The sequence below is a fragment of the Hemiscyllium ocellatum genome, chromosome 43 (assembly GCF_020745735.1).
Source record: "Hemiscyllium ocellatum isolate sHemOce1 chromosome 43, sHemOce1.pat.X.cur, whole genome shotgun sequence".
NCBI lineage: Eukaryota > Metazoa > Chordata > Chondrichthyes > Orectolobiformes > Hemiscylliidae > Hemiscyllium > Hemiscyllium ocellatum.
Genome location: NC_083443.1, coordinates 29,469,419 through 29,486,325, shown reverse-complemented (window position 1 = coordinate 29,486,325; position 16,907 = coordinate 29,469,419). Strand labels below are relative to the sequence as shown.

The window sequence follows — 16,907 nt, the reverse complement described above, 5'->3', positions numbered from 1 at the left end:
GAAAAGTTTGAAAGGAAAATCAGGTCTGACTGATTTGCTGAAGGTTTTCAAGACACAGCAGAGAGACTGTTGTGTGGGGTACATGGACTTCCAAAAGACTTCTAACATAGTACCACACAAAGACTTGTACACAAAACATAGGGACTGGATTAAATCGCCATGTGGACACACAACTGGCTGAGTGATAGCAAACAGACAGCAATGGTTAACAGATCTTTTTGCAGGCTGAAAGAAGGTTTATAATGGAGTTCACCCAGGGGTGGAAGCGGGACTCTTGCTTTTCTCAGCGCACATAAATGACCTGGATTTGGATATAGTAGGAAGTTTGCAGATGACACAAAAACAATGGGAAGGTAATATACTGGCAGGGAAATTTGCTAGAGCTGCTCGGGAGGATTTAAATTAGTAAGGGGGGGGGGGGGGTCCAGGGAGATAGTGAGGCAAGAGATCAATCTGAGACTGGTACAGTTGAGAACAGAAGTCAGGGCAGGCAGGAACAAGGTAGGACTAATCATTTAAACTGCATTTATTTCGATGCAAGAGGCCTAACAGGGAAGGCAGATGAATTTAAGGCATGGCTGGGAACATGGGACTGGGATATCATAGCAATTACAGAAACATGGCTCAGGGATGGACAGGACTGGCAGCCTAATATTCCAGGATACAAATGCTACAGGAAGGATAGCGAGGGAGGCAAGAGAGGAGGGGGAGTGGCATTTTGATAAGGGATAGCATTACAGCTATGCTGAGGGAGGATATTCCCAGAATTACATCCAGGGAAGTTATTTGGGTGGAACTGAGAAATAAGAAAGGGATGATCACCTTCTTGGAATTGTATTATAGACCCCTAATAGTCAGAGGGAAATTGAGAAACAAACTTCTAAGGAGATCTCAGCTATCTGTAAGAATAATAGGGTAGTTATGGTAGGGGATTTTAATTTTCTGAATATAGACTGGGACTGCCATAGTGTTAAAGGTTTAGATGCTGAGATATTTGCATCATCGATAGTCACAGGTGAGGTGCCAGAAGACTGGAGGTTGGCTAACGTGGTACCATTATTTAAGAAAGACAGTAAGGACAAGCCAGGGAACTATAGACCAGTGAGCCTGGCGCAAGCTGTTGGAGGGAACCCTGACGGACAGGATGTACATGTGTTTGGAAAGGCAAGGACTGATTAGGGATAGTCAACATGGCTTTGTGTGTGGGAAATCGTGTCTCACAAACTTGATTGAGTTTTTTGAAGAAGTAACAAAGAGGATTGAAGAGGACAGAGCAGTAAATGTGATCTATATGGACTTCATTAAGGCGTTCGACAAGGCTCCCCATGGGAGACTGATTAGCAAAGTTAGATCTCATGGAATACAGGGAGAACTAGCCATTTGGATACAGAACTGGCTCAAAGGTAGAAGACAGAGGGTGGTGGTGAAGAGTAGTTTTTCAGACTGGAGACCTGTGACCAGTGGAGTGCCACAAGGATCTGTGCTGGGTTCTCTACTTTTTTGTCATTTATATAAATGATTTGGATGCGAGCATAGGAGGTACAGTTAGTAAGTTTGCAGATGATAACAAAATTGTACTGGACAGCGAAGAGGGTTACCTCAGATTACAACAGGATCTTGACCAGATGGGCAATGGGCTGAAAAGTGGCAGATGAAGTTTAATTCAGATAAATGCGAGGTGCTGCATTTTGGGAAAGCAAATCCTAGCAGGACTTATATACTTAATGGTAAGGTCCTAGGGAGTGTTACTGAACAAAGAGACTTTGGAGTGCAGGTTCATAGCTCCTTGAAAGTGGATTCGCAGGTAGATAGGATAGTGAAAAGGCATTTGGTATGCTTTCCTTTACTGGTCAGAGTATTGAGTACAGGATTGGCAGGTCATGTTGTGGCTGTACAGGACATTAGTTAGGCCACTGTTGCGTGCAATTCTGGTCTCCTTCCTATCGGAAAGATGTTGCGAAAGGGTTCAGAAAAGATTTCCAAGGATGTTGCCAGGGTTGGAGGATTTGAGCTGTAGGGAGAGGCTGAACAGGCTGGGGCTGTTTTTCCTGGAGCGTCGGAGGCTGAGGGGCGACCTTATAGAGGTTTACAAAATTATGAGGGGCATGGATAGGATAAATAGGCAAAGTCTTTTCCCTGGGGTTGGGGAGTCCAGAACTAGAGGGCATAGGTTTAGGGTGAGAGGGGAAAGATATAAAAGAGACCTAAGGGCAACTTTTTCACACAGAAGGTGGTACGTATATGGAATGAGTTGCCAGAGGAAGTGGTGGAGGCTGTTACAATTGCAACATTTAAGAGGCATTTGGATGTGTATATGAATAGGACGGGTTGGGAGACCTATGGGCTGAGTGCTGGCAGGTGGGATTAGATTGGGTTGGGGTATCTGGTCAGCATGGACGGGTTGGACCGAGAGGTCTGTTTCCATGCTGTACATCTCTATGACTCTAAAACAGAAGTTTAGAGAACAAAAGAAAGCAAAATCAATAAAACTATTTACATAGAACACACATTTAAAGATTCAAAACTCAGTAAAAATAATATCCCATTAATCCCAAAAGCATTCCAAAACAGTTCTCCTACACCAGAAAGAATGCTCTTCTCTATCCCAAATAGGAATTGATTTAAATGTGGCTTCAATTCCTGGTTGAAGGAATCTGGTAGCTTCTTCTTTAATTTGTCATATAACTAAGATTAAACCTTCTCAGCTTCAAATAACTCTTTCAGGGTTCTCACCAACATTTCTGGCCTGGAGCATTTATAAGACTCCAGATACCAAAGTAACTTATTTTCAACATTTCTAAACTATCTTCTCCCTTTCTCAAAAGGGATTTTGCTACACATTCAGTTTCAGCTAAGAACCCTGCAGAAATGCCCCAAATTAAATCTAAATAGTTGTTTTTCCAAATTATGAGTGCTTCCCGTTAGTCCGAAAAAATCCAGAATCTTCTATCTGAAAGCATAATGCAATACTCAATCTTGTTTGCTCATAAACTCTGCCAATACAACAAATTCCCATACTTTCCAAAACTACCTTTTTAAAACTATTTTTAAAAGAAATCAAAATAAGAACTGAAAGACCTGTGGATGCTGTAAATCAGAAACAAAAACAGAAATTGCTGGAAAAGCTCAGCAGGCCTGGCAGCATCGGTGGAGAGAAATCAGAGATAAAAGATTCAGGTCGAGTGAGGAATTCTGAGGAAAGGTCCTGATGAAGGGCTCTGGCCCGAAACGTCGAATTTCCTGTTCCTTGGATGCTGCCTGACCTGCTGTGCTTTAACCAGCAACACATTTTCAGCTCTGAGGAAAGGTCACTCAACCCGAAACATTAATTTATTTCCCCCCCACAGATACTGCCAGATGTGCTGAGCCTTTCTAGCAATCCCTTAAAACACGTAAAATTATGTGCCATAATTCAAATTTTAAAATGTAAACTTGAAATAAACTGTATTAAAATACAAATAAATCACACACCCTATGTTACAGTAGAAACTAACATATCATGGCACTTTTCCATGCAAGTTGCTCAATGTAGCTAATGTAAGGCAATAGAAAATAAAACAACGAAGTAGCAGTGCCAGATTATTTGCCAATCAAGATCAAACTAAATCTTCAGATCACACTGCCTCACAAGCTCTGAAACACTCAGATAAGATTGGATTCTTGACCCTGGAAGAAGCTCTCTCAAAAAAGGACAAGACACATTCAATATACTGAGAGGGATTGGATTTGTCTCAGACTGCGACAAATCTATTAAGTGCAACAACAGAATGATGAGGTAAAATCAACTTAAGTTTTACAGCGTGATCTAAGTCTTTGTTCCCTTCTCACTAGATTACCGCAACATGAGTCATCACTCAGAAAGTTTAGAAATTTGCTAGTCTTTTCTCCCATTTTGTTTCCTCGAGTTGGGCCACAGACTTCTGGATGGTCCAAGCTTATGGTGCAACGTATTGCAGTGTATGCCACTGTCTTCTGCAGAATGAACAACCAGGCGATCAACAATGTTTTACTGCATGCCATCGAGCATATTGGAAGGATTTACATGTTGATAATCAGCCTGTTTGACCATATTACAAACTTTTGTTGGTCAATGTGTCCTGGCATGGGCTTTGAACTACAGCTTATAGCCAGACGTAGGGACTTTATCACTGCACCACAAAACCTCCTCAGATTCGGAGTATGGGCCAGGTAGGGTTAAGGTTTAATAGAAACCTGAGGAATTATTTCTTTACACAGATGGCGATCAAGAGCAGAAACAGTTGGCCAAGCAAAGTAGCTAAGTTCACAATATTAGTCCTACGTAAAATAACAAACATTATTTAAAAAAAAAACATTGCAATTGAAGGTAGGAAATAAACTTTAATATAAAGTGATGTCCAGGCATCATTTGTCTTAATTATCAATATATAAACAAGACTATAGCAGGGCTTGATATTAGTTTAACTTTTTAGAAATAAAAATACTAGTTCTGTTTTGAGAGAGTGCTAACAGATGGAGTTGTTACACATACCGGGATAAGTAAAGTCGTCCTCTTCCTCATTCTGGTACACCTGCTCTTTGATATGATTTTTGCGGTAAATCCGTCCATCAATATTGATTAGTGTAGGCCGAAGAACTTCCATTTCATCCAGTCTTCACCATAAAGGTCACCCAACAATGGATAAAGCACAAGATGAGCTTTGTTGATCAATAAAATGAAGCTCAATGCATCGTAGATTCATGAAAAGCTATGAAACCCTCAAATGTGCTGCCAACCATCGGTAATGAGCAACAAAATCAATTGATAAGAACTTTACAGAACTGATGAAAGTTATTTAACCCATTACTCTTGTGCTAGCTCTCTGAAAGAGAAGGTCAATTAGACATTTTCTTGTCTTTCTTCGATATACTAATTTGATTTTTGTAGTAAGCCACTTCCCTGTTAAAAAGTTGTTGTGGATTCTGATTCCAACATGGTTGTTGGTAGGGAACTTAAAGTCTTGATGCAAAATGCAAAATTATCTTCTAACCTCCTCATTTGATATTCGAGTTCTCACTAATTGTTTTCTCATCATTCGGAGAAGATTAGATTCGATTCCCTACAGTGTGGAAACTGGCCCTTTGGCTCAACAAGTGAACACCAACCCTCCGAAGACCCATTTCCCTCTGACTAATGCACCTAACCCTGTGGGAGATTTAGCATGGCCAATTCACCTGATCTGCACATCTTTGGACTGTGGAAGGAAACTGGAGCACACAGAGGAAATCCATGCAGACACAGGGATAATGTGCAAACTCCACACATACAGTCACCAAAGACTAGAATTGAACCTGGGACCCTGGTGCTATGAGCCAGCAGTGCTAACCACTGAGCCACCGTACCACCCTCAAAAAGTGAGGACTTTTTAGAGGATGCAGAGAAAGTGAGGACTCTGACTGGTGATCAGAATCAAAAAGTGAGGCACTGGAAAAAACACAGCAGGTCAGGCAGCCTCCAAGGAACAGGAGAGTCTATAATTCAGGCATATGAAGGGTTTATGCTGAAAATGTGTTGCTGGTTAAAGCACAGCAGGTCAGGCAGCATCCAAATAACAGGAAATTCGATGTTTCGGGCCAGAGCCCTTCATCAGGAACTGATAAAGGGCTCTGGCCCGAAACGTCGAATTTCCTGTTCCTTGGATGCTGCCTGGCCTGCTGTGCTTTATCCAGCAACACATTTTCAGCTCTGATCTCCAGCATCTGCAGACTTCACTTTTTATATGAAGGGTTTATGCCCACACTTTTCGACTCTCGTCATTCGGAGGAAACCCTAGGTGATTCAGAGTAAAAACTGTCAAATACATGCATTAGAACATTTTGCAAAGGTCACCCATGATTTAATTAACTCTAGACTTGACTATCCCAATCAACATTTCTGGCTCACCTCCAAAAACACAAGGTCACTTAAAACTCTGCTGCACTACCTAACTTGAACCAAGATCCATTCACCACAATCGCTGAAACAGTTTTGGTACCAGCTCTTGCAAATCTACGCATCATTATAACATCCCTCAATAGAATCACTCCACCACAGCTTCATGCTGCTTTGGCCCTGAACTTCCTAAACTTGAGTTAAAGCCGAATTTGGTTAAATATATCCCACAGTGGCTTGCTCAGTGGTGCTGGAAGAGCACAGCAGTTCAGGCAGCATCCAAAGTGCAGCGAAATCGACGTTTCAGGCAAAAGCCCTTCATCAGGAATAAAGGCAGTGAGCGTGAAGCGTGGAGAGATAAGCCACCCTCCTCTAGCTTATCTCTCCACGCTTTCAGGCTCACTGCCTTTATTCCTGATGAAGGGCTTTTGCCCGAAATGTCGATTTCGCTGCACTTTAGATGCTGCCTGAACTGCTGTGCTCTTCCAGCACCATTGATCCAGAATCTGGTTTCCAGCATCTGCAGTCATTGTTTTTACCTACGACCTATTAACACACAGCCCAGTATCCAAAGATAAGCATTGTTTCTGCCTCTATCTAACTTTGCTGGATGAGACTCCTGTGAAGAGCTTTGGGGACATCTCAACTCGACAGGGGCGTTATACAAAGGACTGCAGATGCTGGTGATCACTGTCAAAACGTGTGGGAAAGCACAGCAGGTCAGGCAGCATCCGAGCAGCAGGAGAACCGACGTTTCAGGCAAAAGCCCTTCATCAGGGCTTATTGGTATAACAGAGGCGCTATACAAACCCCAGTTGTTGTTGTTGTTGTTGTTGTTATTAGAGGTTGCCACATCAAATAAAGCTGTTTCTTTTTTAATTCCCCCCTCCCCCGGTGGAGGAAGGTTGGTTAATGCTTTAACTAAAAGGTATCATACACACCGAGCGCGAAACGACAAGCTGGTCAACCCGGTCCGACACGTTAATCCGTCATTTCCGGTGGCTCGGCCAGTCACTTCCGGTGTCCATCTCCAAATGTTTCCCCCACCCTCTGGGAAAGGGAGGGAGAAACCACTCCGGCTTTTAATTTAAACTACACATGGAGTAGATTTGATCCGCCTTTTTTCAAGGCCCAAAGTGTTAAATACCACAGATAATCGTGGTGGACTGCTTCTATTATCAAATACACACATATACAAATAACAATTGGCGCTGCCCTCCTTGTTTTCACAACTGGCACCATTCATTTTTATTGTATCATTTAGGTACATGTTTAATTTAAAATAATGGGTATCCTTTCAAAAATAGTGAAAAAATACATGACCTCCCCCCCTCCAATAATAATGAGTTCACCCAATACGTAACCAACAAACGGATGTCGTGAAGTGCGGTAAAGTGTGACCTCCCGCCGTAAACTGTGCTGGGGGAATCGAAGCCGTTTCGGTTTGCGGCAGTGTGTCTGTCATGGCCACCTCAGCGGCATCGTCCTCCTCGTCCTCAGCGGCGGGAGGTTTCGGGGGAGTCTCGGAGCTGACTCCTCCGCGGAAAGTGCTCTTCACTTCACCCAAAGGGGCCGGAGAGCTGCTGGAAGGTGAGGGCGCCCCGGCCCCGGGAGGGGCTCGGGCTTCCCCCGACACATTCCCGGGAAGGTGACTCTGGAAAGGGCTGAGGCTGAGGCAGGATCGGGGGGGGGCCTGGACTTCTCTCCCCCTCTCCCCCCCCCTCCCCCCCCCCGCCCCCCTCCTCCCCCTCTCCCCCCCCGCCCCCCTCCTCCCCCTCCCCCCCCCCCTCCCCCCCTCCCCCCCCTCCTCCCCTCCCCCCCTCCCCCTCCCCCCCTCTCCCCTCTCCCCCCCCTCTCTCCCCTCTCCCCCCCCCTCTCCCCTCTCCCCCCCCCTCTCCCCCTCTCCCCCCCTCTCCCCTCTCCCCCCCCTCTCCCCTCTCCCCCCCTCTCTCCCTCTCCCCCCCTCTCCCCTCTCCCCCCCTCTCCCCTCTCCCCCCCCTCCCCTCTCCCCCCCTCTCCCCTCTCCCCCCCTCTCCCCTCTCCCCCCCTCTCCCCTCTCCCCCCTCTCCCCTCTCCCCCCCCCTCTCCCCTCTCCCCACCCTCTCCCCTCTCCCCTCTCCCCCCCTCTCCCCTCTCCCCTCTCTCCCCCTCTCCCCCCCTCTCCCCCCTCTCCCCCCCCCTCCCCCCTCTCCCCCCTCTCCCCCTCTCCTCTCTCCCCTCTCTCTCCCCCCCTCACTCTCCCCCACTCCCCCTCTCGCTCTCCCCCCTCTCCCCCTCTCCCTCTCCCCCCTCTCCCTCTCCCCCCCTCTCCCCTCTCCCCCCCTCTCCCCTCTCCCCCCCTCTCCCCTCTCCCCCCCCCTCTCCCCTCTCCCCCCCTCTCCCCCCTCTCCCCCCTCTCCCCCCCCTCCCCCCTCTCCCTCTCCCCCCTCTCCCCCCCTCTCCCCCCTCTCCCCCCTCTCCCCCCTCTCCCCTCTCCCCCCCCTCTCCCCTCTCCCCCCCTCTCCCCTCTCCCCCCCCTCTCCCCTCTCCCCCCCTCTCCCCTCTCCCCCCTCTCCCCTCTCCCCCCCCTCTCCCCTCTCCCCCCCTCTCCCCCTCCCCCCTCTCCCCCTCTCCTCCCCTCTCCCCCCCTCCCCCTCTCCCCCCTCTCCCCTCTCCCCTCTCTCCCCCCCTCTCCCCTCTCTCCCCCCTCTCTCCCCTCTCTCCCCCCCACTCCCCCTCTCCCCCCCACCCCCCTCTCTCCCCCCCCCCCCCCCTCTCTCCCCCCCCCCCCCTCCTCCCCCCCTCCCCCCTCCTCCCCCCCTCTCCCCTCCCCCCTCCCCCTCTCCCCTCTCCCCCCCTCTCCCCCTCTCCCCCCCTCTCCCCCCCTCTCCCCTCTCCCCCCCTCCCCCTCTCTCCCCTCTCCCCCCCTCTCCCCTCTCCCCTCTCCCCCCTCTCCCCCCTCTCCCCCCCTCCCCCTCTCCCCTCTCTCCCCTCCCCCCCCTCTCCCCCCCTCTCCCCTCTCCCCCCTCTCCCCTCTCCCCCCTCTCCCCTCTCCCCCCCCCCCTCTCCCCTCTCCCCCCTCTCCCCCCCTCTCCCCTCTCCCCTCCCCCCTCTCCCCTCTCCCCTCTCCCTCCCTCTCCCCCCCTCTCTCCCCCTCTCCCCCTCCCCCACCCCCTCTCCCCCTCTCCCCTCTCCCCTCTCTCCCTCTCCCCTCTCCCCCCTCTCTCTCCCCTCTCTCCCCCCTCTCTCCCTCTCCCCCTCTCCTCCCCCTCTCTCCCCCTCTCTCCCCCCCACTCCCCTCTCTCCACTCCCCCCACTCCCCTCTCTCCACTCCCCTCTCTCCCCCCCACCCCCCTCTCTCCCCCCCACCCCCCTCTCTCCCCCACCACCCCCCTCTCTCCCCCCCCCCACCCCCCCCTCTCCCCCCCCACCCCCCTCTCTCCCCCCCCACCCCCCTCTCTCCCTCCCCACCCACCCCCCTCTCTCCCCCCACCCCCCTCTCTCCCCCCCACCCCCCTCTCTCCCCCCCCCCTCCCCCCCCTCCCCCCCTCCCTCCCCCCCCTCCCTCCCCTCCCCCCCCCCCCCCTCCCCCCCTCCCTCTCTCCCCCCCTCCCTCTCTCCCCCCCCCCCTCTCCCCCCCTCCCTCTCCCCCCTCCCTCTCCCCCCCCCCTCTCCCCCCCCCCCTCTCTCCCCCCCCCTCTCTCCCCCCCCCTCTCCCCCCCCCCCTCTCCCCCCCTCTCTCCCCCCTCTCTCTCCCCCCTCTCTCCCCCTCTCTCTCCCCCCCTCTCTCCCCCCTCTCTCTCCCCCCTCTCTCCCCCCCTCTCTCCCCCCCCTCCTCCTTCTCCCCCCCCTCTCTCTCCCCCCCCTCTCTCCCCCCCCTCTCTCCCCCCCCTCTCTCCCCCCCCTCTCTCCCCCCCCTCTCCCCCCCCCCCTCTCCCCCCCCTCTCTCCCCCCCCTCTCTCCCCCCCCCTCTCTCCCCCCCCCCTCTCTCTCCCCCCCCCTCTCTCCCCCCCCCTCTCTCCCCCCCCCTCTCTCCCCCCCCCTCTCTCCCCCCCCCCTCTCTCCCCCCCCCCTCTCTCCCCCCCCCTCTCTCCCCCCCCCCTCTCTCCCCCCCCCTCTCTCTCCCCCCCCCTCTCTCCCCCCCCTCTCTCCCCCCCTCTCTCTCCCCCCCCCTCTCCCCCCCCCCTCTCTCCCCCCCCCCTCTCTCCCCCCCCCTCTCTCCCCCCCCTCTCCCCCCCCCCTCTCTCTCCCCCCCTCTCTCCCCCCCTCCTCTCCCCCCCCTCTCTCCCCCCCCTCTCTCCCCCCTCCTCTCTCCCCCCCTCTCTCTCCCCCCCCTCTCTCCCCCCCCTCTCTCCCCCCCTCTCTCTCCCCCCCCTCTCTCCCCCCCCTCTCTCCCCCCCCTCTCTCCCCCCCCTCTCTCCCCCCCCTCTCTCCCCCCCCCCTCTCTCCCCCCCCTCTCTCCCCCCCCTCTCTCCCCCCCCCCCTCTCTCCCCCCCCTCTCTCCCCCCCCTCTCTCCCCCCCCCTCTCTCCCCCCCCCTCTCTCCCCCCCCCTCTCCCCCCCCCCCTCTCCCCCCCTCCCCCTCTCTCCCCCCCCCCCCCCTCTCTCCCCCTCCCCTTCTCCCCCTCCTTCCCCTCCCCCTCCCCCCCTCTCTCCCCCTCCTCTCCCCCTCTCCCCCCCCCCTCCCCCCCTCCTCCCCTCTCTCTCCCCCTCCTCTCCCCCCCTCTCTCTCTCCCTCTCTCCCCCACTCTCTCTCTCCCTCTATCCCGCCCCTCTCTCTCTATCCCCCCCCTCTCTCCCCCCCTCTATCCCCCCCTCTCTCCCCACCTCTCACCCTCCCTCTCCCCCCCCCGCCTCTCTCTCCCTCTACCCCCCTCTCTCCCCCCCTCTCTCCCCCCCTCTCTCCCCCCCTCTCTCCCCCCCTCTCTCCCCCTCTCTCCCCCCCTCTCTCCCCCCCTCTCTCCCCCCCTCTCTCCCCCCCTCTCTCCCCCCCTCTCTCTCCCCCCCCCTCCTCCCCCCCTCTCTCCCCACCCCCTCTCTCTCTCCCCCCCCTCCTCTCTCTCCCCCCCCTCCTCTCTCTCTCTCTCCGCCCCCTCCTCTCTCTCTCTCTCTCTCTCTCTCCCCCCCCTCCTCTCTCTCTCTCTCTCTCTATCCGCCCCCCTCCTCTCTCTCTCCGCCCCCCCCCTCTCTCTCTCCCCCCCCCCTCCTCTCTCTCCCCCCCCCCCCCCCCCCCCCCCCCCCCCCCCCCCCCCCCCCCCCCCCCCCCCCCTCCTCTCTTCCCCCCCCCCACCTCCTCTCTCCACTATGGAGAAGGACATGGAAGATGGTGACATCTTGAAAAATGTTCATCTTACAGAGAAGGGAGTGCTGTATGTCTTAACGCATTTAGGTGTATAAATCCCCAGGACCTGATCAGATGTACCCTAGAACTCTGTGGGAAGCTAGAGAAGTGATTGCTGGGCTTCTTGCTGAGATATTTGTATCATCGATAGTTGAGGTGTCAGAAGACTGAAGGTTGGCCAATATGGTACCATTATTTAAGGGTGATAAGGACAAGCCATGGAACTGCAGACCAGTGAGCCTGATGTCGATGGTGGGCAAGTTGTTGGAGGGAATCCTGAGGGACAGAATGTACCTATTTGGAAAGTCAAGGACTAGGGATCGTCATCTTGGCTTTGTGCGTGGGAAATCATGTCTCGTGAACTTTTTTGAAAAAGTAATAGAGGATTGATGAGGGCAAAGGGGGTGGACGTGATTGATTTGGACTTCAGTCAGACATTCAACAAGGTTCCTATGGGAGACTGGTTAGCAAGGTTAGATCATGAATTACAGGGAGAACTAGCCATTTGGATACAGAACTGGATCAAAGGTAAAAGACGAAGGGCGGTGGTGGAGGGTTGTTTTTCCAGATTGGATCCCTGTGACTAGTGGAGTGCCACAAGTTTCGGTGCTGGGTCCTCTACTTTTCATCGTTTATATAAATGATTTGGATGTGAGCATAAGAGGTACAGTTAGTAAGTTTGCAGATGACACCAAAATTGGAGATGTAGTGGACAGCGAAGAAGGTTACCTCAGATTACAACGGGATCTTGATCAGATGGGCCAATGGGCTGAGAAGTGGCAGATGGAGTTTAATTCAGATAAATGTGAGGTGCTGCATTTTGGGAAAGCAAATCTTAGCAGGACTTATACACTTAATGGTAAGGTCCCAGGGAGTGTTGCTGAACAAAGAGACCTTGCAGTGCAGGTTCATAGCTCTTTCAAAGTGGAGTCACAGGTAGATAGGATAGTGAAGAAGCTGTTTTGTATGCTTTCCTTTATTGGTCAGAGTATGGAGTACAGGAGTTGGAAGGTCATGTTGGGAGGTCATTTTACATCCTATTGCAAGGTTGCAGTGAAACTTTAAAGAGTTCAGAAAAGATTCACAAGGATGTTGCCAGGGTTAGGATTTGAGCTTTGGGAGAGGCTGAACAGGCTGGGGCTGTTTTCTCTGGAGTGTCGGAGGCTGAGGGGTGACCTCAGAGTTTTACTAAAACATGAGGGGCTTGGATAGGATAAATAGACAAGGTCTTTTCTTTTGGTTGGCAGAGTCCAAAACTAGAAGGCATAGGTTAAGGGTGAGAGGGGAAAGATATAAAAGGGACTTAAGGGGCAACCTTTTTATTCAGAGGATAGTGCGTGTATGGAATGAGCTGCCAGAGGAAGTGGTGGAGGCTGGTACAATTGCAACATTTAAAAGGCATCTGGATTGGTAAATGAATGGGGAGGGTTTAAGAGGGATATGGGCCAAGTGCTGGCAAATGGGACAAGATTAGGTTAGGATATCTGGGCCAGCCTAGACTATTTGGACCGAAGTGTCTTATTCCATGCTGTACATCTCTATGACTCTATAATCATCCTGGATATCACAGACCACAGCAGAATTCTGTGACCCCAAGATGTTATCCTCCAGTCGAAGGGACTTGACAAAATATATTCGCCCCTCTGATTTTTGGAATATTCAAACAAAATACAAACCCAGTTTACTCGGCCTCTTATTGTAGTACACTTCCTTCATGTCACCAATCTATTGTATACTCTCACAGCTACCTCCACTGCATGTGTACTTTTCTGCAAACTCCACCCCTTCAGTAAACATAAGCTCATCCACAGCTCTGCAGCTCATAGCTCAAAATAACCAGAAATGATGAAGGTTGGTACAATTACAACATTTTAAAGGGCGTCTGGACGGGTACATGTAATGACGAAGGGTTCAGAGGGATATGGGCCAAATGCTGGCAAATGGAACTGGATTAATTTAGGACATTGATCAGCATGGACAAGTTGGACATGCTGTATGTCTCTATGATTGTGAATTCCTGTTGATCCGTCACCTTGGTGACTGTAATGCATTGTCTTCCAGATCCCCGTGTCTGCGTGGGTTTCCTCCGGGTGCTCCGGTTTCCTCCCACATTCCAAAGATGTGCGGGTCAGGTGAATTGGCCATGCTAAATTGCCCGTAGTGTTAGGTAAGCGGTATATGTAGGGGTATGGGTGGGTTGCGCTTCGGCGGGTTGGTGTGGACTTGTTGGGCCGAAGGGCCTGTTTCCACATTGTAAGTAATCTAATCTAATCCCTCTATCAAACCCCTTGTGTCCGTACTTCTCCCTGTGTATAACGTCCTCCAGCTCCTTCTACCCTCTTAAGGTTTGTGTTCAGTTGATTTTAACCAAGTGAACATATGAGTTTTGATCCACCATTAGAAGCTGTGCCTCCCGTTTCCACAAGCATAATCCCCCGAACCCCGCTACTGGTCTTCTGTGAACTCGTTCTTTAAAATCTCATCCTTTGTCCAAACTTTTGCTGACTCATGCTGAAGGTTTGCACACATTGCATTATCCATAAAGCTTCACTGTTGTAAACTGCATTTATTAAAGGACAGGGGAAAGACAAAAATGTATCTGTACAGATTTAATATTTTGTTGGGAGAATTTGCTAGCACGCACTTGTCAATAATGAAGTGGACTGTATTTCAAAGCTTCTTTCTCGTTTACAGATGCGACGGAGAGATTCTTGTGTGAAGCAGTTTTCAGCTATCAGGTGGCTCACACATTGAGACAGGTCAAACGAGGTAAAATCATGTCCCATGATGAGGTGATGGCTTGGTTGTAAAGTCAATAGGTTCATAATATAGAACCTCAGGCTAATGTTCTGGGAATGGAGGTTCATATCCCGTCAAGGGATGGTGAAATTTGTTGCAATAACCATCTGGCTCACTAATGAGGGAAGGAAATCTGTCCTTACCCAGTCCCCTGGCCTAGGTGTGACTTCCGACCCGTAACAATGTGGTTGGAATTCGGGATGGGAAATGAATCCTGCCCCAGACAGTCAAGCCCACATTCCATTAACTTTTTGTAAAAACTGAAGTGATATTTACAGTCATTCCTCTGTATCCAAGAATGTTCCATTCCTGAGAACCTCCACAAGTAACAACATTCACAAATGTGGAGTTCGTTTACAAACAGGTTAAAATTGCGGAAACGTGTATTGCCTGCAGGTGTTGAATTTTATTTTTTGGCGCGGATAAGTGAATTTGTGATTTCACAAATACAGAGGATTTACTCTAATCTCAATTCAGAATGGTCTCCCTAGCAGTTGAAAGAATAAAAGAAAATACAGATTTATCCTGCAAAAAGTATCTGTGGTATGCCTTTGTCTTTTAGAACATCTGGACAAGGAGCAGGAGTAGGCCATTCGGCCCTTTGAGCCTGCTATGCCATTTAATATAATTTTGTTATCTCCTTTTTTAAATAGCCGATCATTTATTTTTAAACAGTGACTGTCTTGTTAATGGAATTTTATTCCTGATGGAAATGCAAACTTTCAGTATTACTTTACCCATTCTGTCAAATGCCACCAAGTGATTCGTGTGTTTGATTAATTTGACACCAGTAAGTCATTTTCAAACACAGCGTGTGCTTTGCCTTAACCAGTATTGAGACAAATGAGTAAGTAACCAGTTTCTCATTCCAATAATAATATTGGACATAATTGTTTGATTTCAAAGAAATTAATGTACTGCAACCATGTAGTTCATATTCCATTGAAAAGCATAACTTGTGTGCAAAGTTTTTTTCAGAGCCATAGATGGCTACAGCATGGAAACAGGCCCGACTTTTCCATGTCATCCTGTTTTCACAATTAAGCTAGACCCATTCGCCTGCGTTTAACCGATATTCCTCCATACCTGTCCCATCCACGTGCCTATCTAAATGTCTCTTCGATAATGAAATTGTACTCGCTTCCACGACTACCACTGACAGTCTGTTCCAGACACTGACCACCCACTGTAGGAAAAATTATCACTCTGGACCTTTTGTATTTTGTGGGCGGCACAGTGGTTAGCACTGCTGTCTCACAGCGCCTGAGACCCGGGTTCAATTCCCAACTCAGGCGACGGACTGTGTGGAGTTTGCACATTCTCCCAGTGTCTGCGTGGGTTTCCTCCGGGTGTTCCAGTTTCCTCCCACAGTCCAAAGATATGCAGGTTAGGTGAACTGGCCATGCTAAATTGCCTGTAGTGTTAGGTAAAGGGGTAAAAATAGGGGAATGGGTCTGGGTGGGTTGTGCTTCGGCAGGTCGGTGTGGACTTGTTGGGCCGAAGGGCCTGTTTCCACACTGTAAGTAATCTAATCTATTTCTCTCCTCTTACCTTAAAACTATGCCCTCGAGACTCCCATACCACTGGAAAAAGCTGTTGGCTTATCTATACCTCACATGATTTTCTAGACCTCTGTATGGTTACCCCATAGTCTCCTACACTTTATATAACACTCTCCCTCCAGCCCAGGTAGAATGCTAATAAACCTATTCTGCAATCTTTGTAGCTTATTAATATCCTTTCTATAGCAGGATGAAATTGGAAATTTTTAAGTTATAAATATTCCAAGTCTCCAAGCACCAAACTGTCACTTGAGACAAACTAGCCAGAGGAGCACATCTGGTCTCCTGAAACTAAAGTTAAGCTGAGCCGACCTTTCAGACGATATCTATTTGGGAACCCAAACAAAATAAAGTGAACTAGCAATCAAAGTATTTCTGCCGATCAGAATTACATTCATTCACTCTCTTCACTTAGAGCAACAGTGTTCCCGAATGGAAAAACTGGCCAGTTTGGTCGAGGAGTTAGAGGCGGACGAATGGCGCTACAAACCAATCGAACAGCTACTAGGTTTCACTCCTTCCTCTGGATGAGATGAGAGAGATTGGATTTATTCCACTAACTTGCCAGATTGTAACTGGGAGATTAAATACAATTATTTTTCTGTGTAAAAATGTGCATGTTTAAATACTGTTTTAAATGTACATAACAGACATGGGGGTTGTGTTCAGGGTACTGCTTTGTTATTAAGACTTTTTAAACTGATGTACGGATCTATGAGCTGAACTGTTAATAAATCGACTTTTATAAATTTTTTGGGCTGGCTGCTAAATTCAAACATTAAGCATTTAGATTGCTAGATGATCTGGTGGTTTAAAGAGTGGAAAACTGATAGCTCAACTAAATTATTAATGTGTGTTTGGGAGGCTACATGCAGGAGGTAATTCTCTAGCAATGTACTGATCAATGATTTTTGAGAAGATTTGCAGCTCAGGTTGATCAGTATGTATGTTAGCTCACTGACTGGAAGATTTGTTTTCGGATTTTTCATTACCATGACTAGGTAACATCATCAGTGACAGTCTCTGGTGAAGTCCTGGTGGTTATGTCCAGCCTCTCTCTCTATAGGTCTTGGTTTCTTAACGTGGGTGATGTCATTTTTGGTTCCTTTAATCAAGGGAAGATAGATGGGATCTAATTAATGTGTTTATTGGAGTTCTGGTTAGCATGCCATGCCTAAGAATTCTCGGGTGTGTCTTTGTTTCATCTGTCCTAGGATGTGTGTGGTGTCCTTCTTTGTCTCTATAGAAACTAGTGAGAGTGGGTCATGTATCCTGGTGATACGTTTTCTGCTTGTTTGTCTGATTTTTTTTTTTACAGTTCTTGCATGGTATCTTGT

At 49.9% G+C, this 16,907-nt stretch overlaps 2 protein-coding genes across 3 annotated transcripts in view; one reads left to right on the top strand and one right to left on the bottom strand.

The window, feature by feature from the left end:
• ascc1 (activating signal cointegrator 1 complex subunit 1) overlaps positions 1-6,941 on the bottom strand; it is a 59,257-nt gene extending 52,316 nt beyond the window's left edge. Inside the window, exons 1-2 of one of the 2 annotated variants that reach the window (XM_060854229.1) lie at positions 6,832-6,941; positions 4,511-4,632 (exon numbers count right to left, since the gene is read on the bottom strand). In XM_060854229.1, the coding sequence (XP_060710212.1) occupies positions 4,511-4,622 (112 nt within the window). In that variant the 5' untranslated portion in view covers positions 4,623-4,632; positions 6,832-6,941. The other variant, XM_060854228.1, reaches the window with a different exon arrangement.
• Positions 6,942-7,344: 403 nt separating this feature from the next.
• anapc16 (anaphase promoting complex subunit 16) lies at positions 7,345-16,319 on the top strand. The gene is made up of 3 exons (XM_060854238.1): positions 7,345-7,480; positions 13,904-13,978; positions 15,986-16,319. Exons 1-3 carry the CDS (start codon positions 7,354-7,356, stop codon positions 16,099-16,101), a joined length of 318 nt encoding a protein of 105 aa, XP_060710221.1. The 5' UTR covers positions 7,345-7,353; the 3' UTR covers positions 16,102-16,319.
• The last annotated feature ends 588 nt before the right edge of the window (positions 16,320-16,907 follow it).